Source organism: Chrysochloris asiatica, unplaced genomic scaffold, assembly GCF_000296735.1.
Source record: "Chrysochloris asiatica unplaced genomic scaffold, ChrAsi1.0 scaffold00186, whole genome shotgun sequence".
Lineage (NCBI taxonomy): Eukaryota > Metazoa > Chordata > Mammalia > Afrosoricida > Chrysochloridae > Chrysochloris > Chrysochloris asiatica.
Window position 1 is genome coordinate 2,657,429 of NW_006408704.1, and position 14,878 is coordinate 2,672,306.

Below are 14,878 nucleotides of genomic sequence, written 5' to 3' on the forward strand. Positions count from 1 at the left end.
TTTAGCTTCTGCCTGAACTTGTATATGAACAATTGATGACCTGTTTCATAGTAGGCCCCTGGCTTTGTGCTGGATGATGATATTGAACTTCTCCATCATCTATTTCCACTGATGCAGTCAATTCGATTCCTACATATTTTATCTAGTGAGGTCTTTTGTGTTGTTGAAAAAAGGTATTTGCGATGAGTTAAGTAATTGGTGTTGCAAAATGCTATAACGCAATCTCCAGCATCATTTCTATCACCCAGGCCACTATTTTCCAACTACTGATCTTGTCTCTTTATTTCCAACTGTCCCATTCCAATCACCGGTAATGATCAATGCATCCTGACTGAATGATTGATATATTTCAGACTGAAGGGTTTGGTAGAATTCTTCAGTTTTATCATCAGTGGCTGGTGTTTACATCTGAATAATAGTGGCATTAAACTGGTCTTCCTTATAGGCATATGGATATTATCTGATCACAGATAGCATTGTAGTTTAAGATAGATTCTGAAATGTTCTTTTTGACAATGAATGCAATGCCATTCCTCTTCATTTGGCATTCCTGGCATAGTAAACTGTCGGATTCAAAATGGCCAATAACAGTCCATTTTATCAATTTTGTGTCTATTAGTTCCTTGCCTTTTAAGAAAATAGGAGCTCTGGTAGCGTAGTGGTTACGAATCGGGCTGCGAACCTCAGGGTAGGCAGTTCGAAACTACCAGCTGTTGCGCAGGAGAAAGATGTGGCTTTCTGCTCCCGTAAAGATTTATAGCCTCGGAAACCCTGTACAGGGTCGCTATGAGTCGGAACCGACTCCACGGCACATAACAACAACAACAAGTATGACAGGATAATACACTGCTTAGTGTTGTTTCTTAGGAGCTTCATTAAATGGTATGTCACACCATATGTCATTTTTTGGGACTTTCATTTTTAAAACTTAGCATTAGGTTTTTAAACTTTATTTTCTTTTTTGGAGAATCTATAATTCATTCACTTTCACCATTACATACTGATGCATTGCATGACTATACCACAATTTACTCATCTATTTTCATGTTGATGGGTGTTTGAATTATTGCCAATACTTTGCTGTTATAAACTGTTGTTGTTGTTATGTGCCATCAAGTCAGTTCTGACCCATAGCGACCTTATATAGGGTTTCCAAGGAGTGGCTGGTTAGCTTGAAACACCGATGTTGCAGTTCAAATCAATCTTGCAGTCCAGCACATTAACCCACAGCGCCACACCAGGACTTGCAAATATTCTATGAAGCACACACTAGATTTACCTAGGAGTGGAGTTTCTGGGCTGTACAATACATGAATATTAAGTTTTACAAGATGTCAAACTGTTTTCCAAATACTGATAGTTTACGATAGTTTCTATTGATCCCAAGCCTAACACTTGGTCTTTTCAAGACTTTTTAATTTTTGATAATCTACCAGGTTCATAAAGAAACATGAGGCTGCTACTAACGTAAAGATTCCCAATCTTGGAAACCCTGTATAGGGTTGCTAAGAGTTGGGATTGATTCCATGGTACTGGGTTTCGTTTGGCAGTAGGAAGTACATGTGAAATAGACTCTAAGTCTGATTTAAATTTGCATTTTCCTGTTTTTGATTTTCCACTTTTCTAATGGATTGGTTTTTTCCTTAAAATTGACTTTCAAAGTATAATGAAAAAAATCCTATGATCTTGTACTTCCATTTTTCCACGAACTTTTGAAGTCACCTCCTATTCTACAGACTAATAGAATCTGTTGGCTGCTATTGTTGTTAGTTGTTGTTAAGTGCTGCTTAGTCAGTTTAGTTTCGACTCACAGCGACTGAATGTACCACAGCACAACAGAACACAACACCGCCTGGTTCCGCAGCATCTTCACAATTGTTATGTGTGAGCCAGTGCTGCTGCCACTGTATCAGACCATCTCCCTTAGCTCCCTGAGGGTCTTCCTCTTTTTCACTCACCCTCCACTTTGCCAAGCATGATGCAGTCCTCCAGCGACTGGTACTGCCTGATAACATGTTCAAAGTATGAGAGATGAAGTCTCGCCAGCCTGGATTCTAATGAGCATTCTGGCTGCACTTCCAAGACAAGATATGTTTTTCTGGAAGTGCATGGTACTTTTAATATTCTTCTCCACCACCATAATTCAAATGCATAGATTCTTCTATGGGTTTCCTTATTCATTGTCCAACTTTCGCATGCAACTTTCCACATCCTCTTCTGAATCTGGATTGAATTTTTGACAGTCCCCTGTCAAAGTCGATGTACTGTTATTGCAACCATTCTTAATTATTTTCAGCTAAATTTTACTTGCATATGATATTAATGATATTTCCACATTCCATTAGCTCATTTCCACATTCTGTTGGGTCACCTCTCTTTGGAATGGACACAAATATGGCTGTCCCAATCTGTTGGCTAGGTAGCTGCCTTCCAAGTTTCTCAGCTTAGATGAGTGAGTGCCTCCAGTGCTGCTGCCTCACTTTGTGGAAAGATTTCAATTTGCAGTCCATCAATTCCTGGAGCCTAAATTCAGATGGGATACATTGAATGCTATATTTTGGCTCCCGTGAAGTTGTTTTAATATTCTTCAGCTTCAGCCTGAATTTGCATATGGAGCAACATGGTCAGTTCTATGGCAGGCCTCTGGCCTTGTTTTAGATGACGATGTTGCGTTTCTTCATGTCTCGTCCCACAGATGTAGTCAATGTGATTCCTGTGTATTCCATCTGGCGAGGCTCATGTGTATAGTCATTCAGAGGTGGTCCGACTCTCCTTCTATCTAGTCTGTCTTACTTGGGAAGCTCTGCTGAAACCTTTCCATGGTGGCTTAGCTCCCAGTATCACAGCAACATGCAAGTCACCACAGTATGACAAACCAACAGACGAGTGTTGGGTTGTCTACTACAGTCATCTATACACATAGGTCTTAGCAGACGGAATGAAAAAAGGTATTGGCAGCGAAGTAGTTGGTCTTAACAAAATTCTATCATGCGATCTCCAGCATCATTTCTACCAAGACCACTTTCCACTGGCTGTTCCCTCCTCTGTGTTTCCAACTTTTGCATCCCAATCACCAGTAATCATCAATGCATCCTGATTACATGTTTGATCAATGTCAGACTGATGAAGATGCAGAATTCTTCAGTTTCATCATCAGTGACTTTAGTGGTTGCTGCGTTTCGAAAAATAATGGTATGAACTAGTTTTCCTTGTTGTTGTTAGGTGCCATCAAGTCGGTACTGACTCATAATGACCCTATGCATGACAGAACGAAACACTGCCTGTCCTGGGCCAACCTCACAATCATTGCTATGCTATCACTTCCAGCACGCCAGGACTCCTTTTTGCCACTAGTTGCTCACTAATATTGACTGCAAAAGTAAAGTGAATACAACAACCAAATAAGATCGTAAGACATACGTAACTATACTGGCAAAAGTAAAAACAATTATTTCTCACCAAAGTTTACCTGCAAGAATGGTTATATGCATTACTCTTCCAGTGATCAATGAAGCTAACATGTCTTTTTAATATTCACATCACTAGGCGCCCTGTGAGAATTATGAGGCTTCAAATTTCAGCAAATCCCGTTACAGCGTATTTTTTGAGACATTGATGGTCTCTTTCTGGGTAATTTCCTTGCATGTATCTTTCAGTTCCATAGTCCTTCCTTCTGCTGTAGTGTGTTTAACCCTTCCATTACATTTTTTATTTCAATAATTATATTTTTCACTTTTACAAGTTTTACTTGGTTTTTCGTATCTGCCTGTTTTTTCTGATAGCCTATTGCTACTTGTTCATTGTTTTCATTTGCTTCTCTTTTCCTTAAATACTTTCTGTGTTGTTGTTGTTGTTGAGTGCCATCCAGTCGGTTTTGATTCACAGCACCCTTGTACAGTGTTTCCAAAGAGCAGCTGGTAGGTTTGAACTGCCGACTTTGTGGTTAACAATGCAGTGCTAATCCTCAGCACTACACCAGGAGTCCGCTTTTTATGTAGCTGTTTTATATTCTGCACCGGCCATCCCAATACCTGCTTTCCTTGGGTAGGTATTGTTGTTGTTGTTAAGTGCCATCAAGTCGGGTCAGACTCATAGCAATCCTGTATAGACTTTCCATGAAGCTGCTGGTGTAGTTCAAACTGACTTCGTGGTCTGGTATCTGTGCTACAGTGCCACACTGGGACTCCTGGGTAGGTGTTGTTGTTGTGATGTGCTGTCGAGTCGGTTCTGACCCTGTATAGAGTTTTCGAGGAGCAGCTGGTGAACTCGAACCGCCAACCTTGCAGTTCAAACGGCTTTGAAGTCTGGTGCATTAACCCACAGTGCCACACCAGGACTCCTGGATAGGTGTGGAGGAGTCTAAATATGTTGTGTTTTTGTTTCTAATGCATTCATTCACGGTGACTTGCTTTCTTAGACGCTTGCTGGTAGTTTATTTGAGCTTACTGTGTGGTCTTCAGCTGTGAGGACCCTGGTACACAGAAGGCTGGTAAGAACAAACAGTACCTCCTTTCCAAAGCAGTTGTGTCTCTCTGTCTGTCCATAAGGCATGGCTCCCACTGATGTCAGCATAAGAAGCACAAAGTGCTAGTGTAGATGTCATAAGTGGTCTCATCTAGGTCTAGGTCTGCCATTGACTAATGGACAGCCTTGGGCAAGTCTCTCCCATCCATCATGTATATGTCTACATCAGTGAAGCAGACAGGTCTAAGTGGTTAACTCTCTCCTTGCTAACTGAAGGATTGCAAGTTTGAGTCCACCCAGAGCCTCCTTGGAAGGAAGGAGGAAGACCTGATAGTCTGTTTCCAAAAAATGAGCCACTGAAAACCCCATGGAGCAGAATGCTACTCTCACACACATGGGGTCACCATGAGGGGCTCAATCCAACAGCAACTGATTTAAGTGCCTCAATCTCTGTTGTTGTTGCTAAGCACTATTGAGCCCATTTCAACTCCTAGTGACTGCCTGACAGGAGTTTCTTAGCTGTAATTTTTATGGAAACAAATTGGTATATTTCATTCTGTGGGTCCCCTGTCTGTGTTCACACCGCCAGCCTGTTGGTAAGCAGCCAGGAGCTTAATCATTGTATCATCAGGTCATTTATCCAATCTTATAGGACGATAGATAGATAGATAGAGAGATAGAGAGATAGATAGATAGATAGATAGATAGATAGATAGATAGATAGATAGATAGATAGGTAGATAGATAGGTAGATAGATAGGTAATAAAAACTGTCAAGCCAGCTTGGACTCCTAACAACCCTGTTAGGGTTTCTGAAGCTGTGAGTCTTTGTAGACGCACAGAAAGCCTATTTCTCCTGCAGAGCGGCTGGTGGGCTCAAAGCGCAACTCTATGGTTCACAGTCCAGCACTTATGTACAGAGCCACTGCATATCACATGAGATGCATGTGTGTATCCGTTGAGGCTTACATATACAAATGGTTACATGGTATAATGCTATAGGGAAAAAAAGAAGAGAGAGGAAATCCGTTTTTTGGTGGCAGCCTGTCACTGTCTTCCAATGACACTTTGAATAAGTGGCTTATTTTTCTCATTTTGCAAGATACAAGAGTTGAAGATCACTACCCCAAACGTCCGCTTTGGGGAAAGTGTAGCCGGGCAAAACAGCCTGCTTCAATCAGTTTTCTTAGGTTTCCAAATATTCTATCATTTGAAGAATGAGTTCTACCAAAAGGACAAAAATATCTGACAATCTTAATTTCTCATAATGCATTTGTAGTAGGAAATGAAACAACCGGTAGGTCAATTTTGAGCCAGTTCTTTGGAGCAAGAATATTTTTTTTTACCTTGCATCCTTCACAAGCATGAACGCCATAGTGGAAGCCAGAAGCTTTATCTCCACAGACCCGGCACTCAATTGCCATGAGGGAGTTGGAAGATTCTTCATGGGGCTTATTGTAGAGCTGACTCTTTTCAGAATAATAAGGCGGGGAGGCAGGTTCCATCTTGATTGCACCTGTGCACAGAAACGCAGGAGCAGACAGTTACTACCTGAAAACAACGCTGGAAAGAAAGGAGGGCAAGCCACACTCACTGCCAAATTTTTATGATTTACATGTAGAAGCACTAGGGGAACAGCGAAAACAACCACTAGAGTGAAGTCAGGGAAGGGTAGGCTTTACAATGTTTACAATGTTTACAATCACAACATCTCTGAGCCTCACCTGCACAAATAAAACGGGGAAGGGGATTAAGTCTGTGGTTCTAGAACTCTTCAATACCCTGTCTGCCATACTAGAACTCAGACAGACAGCATTTAGCGCTAGAGACAATTAAGTTTATTTTGCTATGTCATGTACTGTATATGGTGTTCATCACAATATTAAACCATGTATTTTTATTTAAATGCTGCACTTTAGAAGTGGCACTTTAAAGCAGTCTTGTCACAGAAACACCTTTAATAGACTGTCCAGCTTGAAGGGCCATGAAACATTAAGAGACCAGGTTACCATGATCTTTGATAAAGAGTGTGAGAGCCTATGATAAGCAAGTTCTACCCTTCTGGTGGACTCCTGGTGTGGTGCTGTAGGATAATCACTGGACTACAAACCACAAGGCTGGTGGTTCAAACCCACCAAGCTGCTCCTCGGAAACCCAGTACAGGGTGGCTATGAGTTGAAATGGACTTGACAGCACTTAGCAAGAGTGACCAGCATTCTAGAGGTAAGGGTCAGGCCGATTCAATTTCTATATTACATTTGAACTGAAAACCACACCGATAAATATAACCAAGTATATTGTTTATAATAATAATAAAAAATAACAGAAACTATAAATACAGGAAGTTCTTCCTGTCAAGTGATGGTGACTAATCACACCAGGGTGGCTTTGGGACACTAGCTATCAGAACACGAAGTGATAAAAATCAAGGGACTAGCATCACAGAAATCATTTTTGTCTTGAAAAGTAGTTTCAGTTTTTCCTGAGTCTGATGTTTTGATGTGAATTTAAGTTAATGGGATGGAGATGTATCACTAGTCTATAATGAAAAATCTAAGTTTTGGTTGAAAATTAGGTTTCGGTGGAAGTGTTTTAAAACGGTTTAATTCTCTAATTCGAGAAAATGGACAATAATTTAGTTATGAAAAGTTATATAAGGTAACCAGGAACTGATACTTACTAACAACCTATAAATGGTCAAAAGAATTCGTAGTTTGGATGATAGACTTGGCCTGGGATACATCCGGTAATATAACCATGCTATAAGATGCCCCTAGGAAAGGAGGGATAGAGAGAGGGAGGAAGCGATGATCGTGGAAGAATGGGGAAGAATGATCCCCAGATCATTCTTTTTTGGCACACGTTGTTATTAAGTGCTGTCCAAAGTGATGTCAAATCAGTTCTGACTCATAGTGACCCTGTATAGGGCTTCTGAGGAGTGGCTGGTGAGTCTGAACCTCCAACCTGTGGTTCAAACCGACCTTGCTGTCTAGTGTTTATCCTATAGCACCACACAAGGATAAATACTCCATGGATAAATGGATGGCTAAACGAATGGTAAATATCTTCTCTATGGAGTTCTAGTCTTCAGACTATTTATTCCAAGGTTTGGAAAGATAATGTCATTCCACATCTAGTAATCTAGAAAGTGAAAATAAAGATCGTACTTTGATAGTCTTGGAGCTTCAGGTCATACTTATAGTCAGCCACCATTGGGTCTGCTCTTGTGAAGGGAATGTCTTCATAATGTGGGGTAGAAATGCTGGAGAAATCAACCGTGGTGAAGGGCTTGATGTCAAAGGAGTGAGAGTGGTCGTCCATTACAGAGAGATCCACAGAACTGATCCCAAAGTTGGTGGGCCAAAACGGCATCTCAGTGTCAACCATGGTCATTCCTGAAATGGAAACAAGAAGAGCCATGAAGTTATCCTGGACACTGGAGTAGTCTTCCAATGATACACAGAACACGAACCAAGTCCTTGGAAAAGCAACTGATCCATCTCATGAAGGACATCCAAACGAGACAAAAGAACATAATCACTTTCTTAGCAATGTCCAGGGTGCTTCACAATAGGAAGGGAGTCCCTTCCCCTTAAACCTGGTCATCGCAACCTGACATGGTTTACCTGAAACCAGTTACTACTCACTAGTAGTGATGCTTGTCTGTACATTACTATAGGTACAAACAGTATTTCTACCTTACATGCCCTGCCAATAGCTCGGCTTGCATTATCTTCTATAGGAGATCATCAATTGAGTCTGTGACTATTGTTTTAAAGAACACAGAGTTCTAGGATAATTTTATTTTCTTTAAATATTCCAAATATTTTTCTCTTTAAAATGATAAATTTGCTACTTCACTTATGCTTATAATGCTTTTTCATAATAGAAAACTTGGCTCTAGGTAAAAGAATGAATTCTTTAATGGCATTGTAAAGTCATTTTAAAGTGATACTAAAAAGTAATATTTAGTAAGACTAAAATCAATTTTTCCCCAAAAAAGTGAAGATCCCTTCTGTATTATGTAAACTTACTCAAATATTTATTTTTAAATGTTGATATTGTTTTTCTTAAAGAGGGGGAGGTTTTCGGATTGACAACAGAGACATTAGAAATGCATAGAAACATTTTATGACAATTGAGAAAATGTCAAAATCACAATCTAGCCCAGCATTAAATTTAAAACACTCCAATACAACACACTCAGCAACTAGTTAAAAAAATTGCCTGCTAAAGATGACAAATGCAACATGCATTTTTTTCTAGCCATGCTTTGGGGCCACAGTAAATATTATACTTAGAACCTGACAAGCTTAGTTCTAAATAGTTAATATGGACTGGTGTCACAGTGGGTTAAGCACTGGGCTACTAACCACAAGGTAATTCGAACCCACCAGCCACCACTCCTCAGGAGAGATGAGGTTGTGTGTTCCCTTAAAGACTGACAGCCCCAGGAGCACTATGGATTGGAATTAATTTGATGGTAGTGGGTTTGCTTTTGGGTTTGTGTGACCTACTGGAAACCTGTAGACTTTAAACCTTCTGACTTGGTTTACCTGAAACCAGTTCACGATTCCAAAATGACACACAAAAAGCAGTCACTCAATTCTGTAAATGTTAAGCCCTTTGGTCAAACCCACTATTGAAAAGCTGCGTGACTTCAAAACTGCTGACTTTGAAATGAAATACATGCATTGCTCAGAAAGCAGGGCTCCTGGAATCAGCTCATCTATGTGTAGTCATCAGCCCACTGTCCTCCAAAAGGGCTTAGCTCAAAGTAGGTGCTCACTCAATATTTAACCACCAGATATTAAATAAATTAACTATATTTTATAGTTGTGAAATTTTACCCAAAGGGAGAAAGTTTCAGATGGTAGTTTTGAACTGCTGACCTTGGGGTTAGCAGCCTGACTTGTAACCATTACGCTACCAGAGCTCCTTCAAAAGGGGGAAAGTATACTGGTGTTTAGTTAACACCTCCCATGTACGAGACATATCCCTTTATTTCTATGTAATCTAAGATATTATTCACACTCTATGAATAAGAAAACTGGAACTAAAGAGGTGAAGTGACCTGCCCAAGGTCCAATAGCTGTAAGTAGGAGCCAAACTTAAGGTTGACTCAGAAAGCCCTACTCTGTGTGTGTGTGTACTTACACATATATATAGTCCCTTTATTCTCTCACTGACAAAAAAGGTTTATGGGGGAAGGACTACTCTTCTAGATGTGTCTGGGAATGGTTTTTTCTCAGCATGAAGACAGTAAGGAACCTTTTCTCAAAAGTTAACTATAGCTTGAGATTACCGATTTCAGTTGTGGCCTTCGTAAGAAAAAAAAGTGTCTTGAAAGCACAGAGAATAGTACTGGAGAATATGCTCCGGTGATGCCGAGAGGGTTCACAAGTCTAAATGTCTACATAAACAAGCACCCCAACAATCTGAAATTATCTGTGTTACCGTGTAAATACCGCACACTAAAAAGAGGAATGTGTGCTCGTGATAGCTTAAAGGTCAGGCTGGGTTCTCAATGACATCCAGAAAAAACTGTTTGCTCTTAATGACAGGGGCACCCATCCAAGTGGGTCCTACTATTTCAAAATGTATCACAATCTGCCCAACCCAGACCACAACACTTGACTTTTAATTTCCCTATTCATTTCATTTTGTATAAATGAATTTCACATAGATACACATAGACTTCTTTTGTCTAGCTATACATAGCCATGTTGTTAAGTGCTGTTGAGTTGGTTCTGACTCACAGCAACCCTATGTCAGGTTTCTGAGGCTGTACATCTTTGCAGGAACACAAAGCCTGATCTTCTCCTGGTAATAGCCATACAGGTGGGTTTATTAGGTATTTCTTAGCATGCCTATTGCAAAGCCCTTCTGTATACAAAACAATGGTTGTCTGTGGGGTCCTGGTGTGGCACTGTAGGATCAGCAATGGAATGTTAACCACAAAAAGTTGGCGGTTCAAACACAACAGCTGCTCCTCGGAAACCCTTTACAGGGTTGTTATGAGTTGAAACAGATTCGATGGCACTTAACAACAACAATGTGGGTTAAACGAGACTGAGCAGTGTAAGCAATCTGTGATTGGCTACTAACCTGAAGAAGTTCTGGTGTGGCACTGTAGGATTATGCATTGGACTGCAAAGTCAGTTTGAGCCACAACATCGGCTGCTCAAGCTCACTAGCCGCTCCTTGGAAACCCTACACAGAGTCGCTATGGGTCGGAACCTACTAGACGACACTTAACAACAACAACAAACTCACCTAAAGGTTGGCAGTTTGAACCCATACATTGGCTCCGTGGAAGAAAGGTCTGATGTTCTGCTTCCATCAGCCAAGAAAGCCTACGGAACAGCTCGGCTCTGCAACACATGGGGCTGCCCTGAGTCAGGGTCAATGGCAGCATGCTTGTGGGCTTAAATTTGTTTTGCTTGGTTTTTAGCATACAACTTCAGCGACTTACTATCAGCCAAAGGCAAACTTCTGTTCATATCCCTGGGTACATCTCTTCTATCTAAAGATTTTGAGGGTTAATGTTAAAATAGTCACTTATATATTAAAGAATGTTGTTGTTGTTAAATGCTGTCAAGTTGGTTCCGACCCACAGTGGTTCAAGCTTACCAGAGGAGCAGCTGGTAAGCTTGAACCACCAACCTTGCAGTTCAAATGACTTTGTAGTCCAGTGCACTAACCCACAGTGCCACACCAGGACTCTATTAAAGAACAGAGGATAAAAAATCATGAAATTCTTAGATATAATATTTAAAAAAAAAAAATTGTACTTGTAGTATGTTTTTTAAAAAAGAGAAAGGTTTATTCTCATTGTCCTCTACTATTAAAGGTCAGGGAATTCTGGTGGTGCAATGATTCAGTGCTCAGCTGTTAGCTGGAAAGGTGACAGTTCAAATCCACCCGGAACTCAAGAAAAAGATATGCTGTCTGTTCCATTAAGATTTAGTCTTAGAAACCCGTAAAAATCGACTTGATGGAAATGGGTAAAAGGCAAGATTTGGGGAAATAATCACCCATATAAAAATACCTTAGCTTAACAATGAAGACTTCTCACAGCACAGTCCTAAATCCCTGTGGATGGATCCCAATGGGGAGGGTTCAGGACGGGGCACTGTTTTCTTCTGTTATACATGGTGTCACCATGAGACGGCAGCTCACCACAACAATAGCAATTTCCTATCTCTTATCCCCGACATCACACCCTTTTTCTCGGCACATCCTGTGGTTGAAGTTGTCATTAGGTGCCATGGGGTCGGTTCCCACTAATAGAGACCCTATGTATTAAGAAATAAAAACTGACTGTTCCTGAGCCATCCTTATGAGTGTTGTTACGTTTGAGCCCACTGCTGCTGTTGTCAAGTGCCATTAAGTTGGTTCCGACCCATAACATCCCTGTATAGAGTATCCATAGAGCGGCTGGTGGGTTTGAACTGCTGATCTTGTGATTGGCAGTCCAGAATTTACCTTACAATACCACAACCAGGACTCCTAGGTATAGCGTGCATATTAACACACTCTGCATCTTCTAGTCTGTGCGTCTGGCTCTCACTGCTTCCCTTCCTACCCCTCATCTCAAGAAGCTCTGGCAGCATAGTCGATTGCAAACTGAGCTGCTAACTGCCAGGTTAGTAGTTCGAATCTACCAGATGTTCTGAGGGACAAAGATGAGGCTTTCTGCTCCCGTAAAGATTTACAGCCTCAGAAATCCTGTACAGGGTCACTATGAGTCGGAACTGACTCCATGGCACATAACAACAACAACATGATGGTGCTGTGGGTTAACGCACTGGCCTGCAAAGTCAGTTTGAACCTCAAGGTCAGCAAGTTCAAAGCTCATCAGTCACTCCTCAGAAACCCCATACACAGTCACTATGGGCTGGAACCATCTCAAAGGCACTTAATAACAACAACAACATGATGACACTTGGCCTCAAGGTCAGTTTGAACCACAAGGTCAGTGGTTCAAACTCACCAGCTGCTCCTCAGAAACCCTATATAGGGTCTCCATGAGCTGCAACTGACTCAGTGGCACACCACAACAATACCCCCACCCCTTTAATCTGTACATGTTACAATTCTACTTGTCTTTAAAAACCAAGTTCAAATGTCAATTTCTTTACAAAACAAAAAGAAAAAACCCAAAAATTGAATTTTCATATTTTATAGAGAAGAATAGCACGTGTTTTCATTTTGCTGTGAAAAATGGAAGAATATATTTTCTTAATGGCTTGGTTGAGCTAAGACTTAAGATATCCTTGAAAAGATGTTCATCTTCAATATTATAAATTAAACATAACTTAGCTCGAACCCCTCCCTTCAGCAACTCAGTGTTTCTCACTTGATGAGGACAGGAAGATTAGGGCCTGTAAGGTAACTTTTTTCCTTTTCTAAGTAGAAAGGATAAACTAGAGAGAAAACCAGCTGGCCTCTCCGCCTCTGTGAAACCTACTGCCCAAATACACATCCCCTCTCTGCCATCCCTCTCCTCTTTCTCCTATTCTGGAACACCCTGACCTAAGCAGTATTATTCCATGAGCCATAGCATCGTGGTTCCCTAGACTGTTTTATTTTGACTCAGAGATGAGTCCAGGGAGCCTGCTTCTAATTTTATCTCTAGAAAACATAAGCTACTGCTTCTGCCAAACTGTAAGTCGAGTAGGTGTTTCCGTTACTCCATGCAAATGCCCATAAAGGAACACATGAGCAAAATATTTGCAGGACAAACAGTGCTTCTCAGGAACAAGTAACAGCGTCAGCTTTCCAGCTGAGGATGCTGAGATGGGCTGCACTGGGGCATGTCCATCAATTTCACAACCTTCTGTGTGTTTCCAGCATACAGAAGTCTTGAGGCCAACCTTGTGAGGAGAGACAGGAATTTTTGCCTTTCAAGATCTGGGATCAGACTTTTTGTTGTTGTTTCTTAAATTGTAGTAAAAATGTGTCTAACACAATGCTTGCAATTCCACATTTTTGACACGTACAGCTCAGTGACATTCCTTACATCAATCGTGCTGTGTAACCATTGCTAAATTTTTCATGACCATTAAAAGAAACTCACTGTTTCCTAAACAATGACACCCCCCCCTACACACACACACACCACCATAAATCTCTTCTCTTGTGCTTGGTAACCACTAACAAAACTTTTATCTCTGTGCATTTTGCTTAGGCTAGATATTTCATATAAGAGGGATCATACAATATTTGTTCTTTTGTGACTAGCTGACTTTATTCAGTAAGCAAACCTCTCACAGTACTCCAAGGTGCAATGTATTTCAAATAAAAATACAACCAATTTCATATAAAAATAACTTCTCTACTCTAATGTTGTGAGAGAAAGATGAGGCTTTCTGCTCCCGTAAAGATTTATAGCCTAGGAAATGCTATACAGGGTCGCTATGAGTCAGAACCGACTCCATGGCACAGAACCACCATCACTCTAATGTTGTTAAGTGTTGTCGAGTTGTTCCTGACTCACAGTGACCCAATATAGAGTTTCTAAGATGTTAAATCTTAATGGGAGCAGAAAGCCTCATCTTTCTCCTGTGGAAAGTTGGCGGATTTGAACTGCAGACCTTGTGGTTCGCAGTCCAGTGCTTACTGCATGGAGCCACTGTGCTCCCTTCTCTATACTCTCTAATGTTGTGGTTGTTAAGTGCCGTTGAGTCAGTTCCAACCCATAGCAACCCGGTATAGAGTTTCCAAGGAGCAGCCGGTGAGCTTGAAACGGCTTCACAGTCTAGTGCATTAACGCATAGCGCCACACCAGGACTCACTACTCTCTAATATTGTTGTTATGTGCCGTGGAGTTGTTTCTGACTCATAGCGACCCTGCATAGGGTTTCCAAGGCTATAAATCTTTATGGGAGAAGAAAGCCTCATCTTTTTCCATTATTTAGGGTACAGAGGTGGGTCAGAAAAGATGTTACCACTTTAATATCAATGCCACAACTGTACACCTTACTATTTGAAGTTTTATCTTATCCATCATGAAGAGAAAATTTAAAAATTCTATTATAATGTTGTTGCTAAGTACCCTAGAGTTGGTTCCAATTCAGAGACCCTGAATTATTATAGCTTGGGAGAAGTGTATCTCCTCAGTAACTGCATTAGCCAACATTTACAGAACCCTAAAAATTTCAAATATCAGCTCGTGAAGATAGAGCCAAATATTACAACAAAATATGCACAGATCTGGAGTCAGAAAACCAAAAAGGAAGAACACGTTCAGCATTTCTCAAGCGGGGGAACTGAAGAAAAAATTAAAGTCTCGACTTTTCGTTATTGAAAGATTCTCTGGGCAAAGTACTGAATGATGCAGAAAGCATCAAGAGAAGATGGAAGGAATACACAGAGTCACTGTACCAAAAGGAAATGGTTAATGTTCAAC

The 14,878-nt window shown here is 40.7% G+C and overlaps 1 protein-coding gene across 1 annotated transcript in view; it reads right to left on the bottom strand.

Moving 5' to 3' along the window:
* Nucleotides 1-14,878, bottom strand: part of PPARG (peroxisome proliferator-activated receptor gamma) — an 87,056-nt gene that overhangs the window by 52,710 nt on the left and 19,468 nt on the right. The window contains exons 2-3 of the mRNA XM_006872174.1: nucleotides 7,632-7,859; nucleotides 5,811-5,980 (exon numbers count right to left, since the gene is read on the bottom strand). Of these exons, the coding sequence (XP_006872236.1) occupies nucleotides 5,811-5,980; nucleotides 7,632-7,859 (398 nt within the window). The remainder of the gene's footprint in view (nucleotides 1-5,810; nucleotides 5,981-7,631; nucleotides 7,860-14,878) is intronic.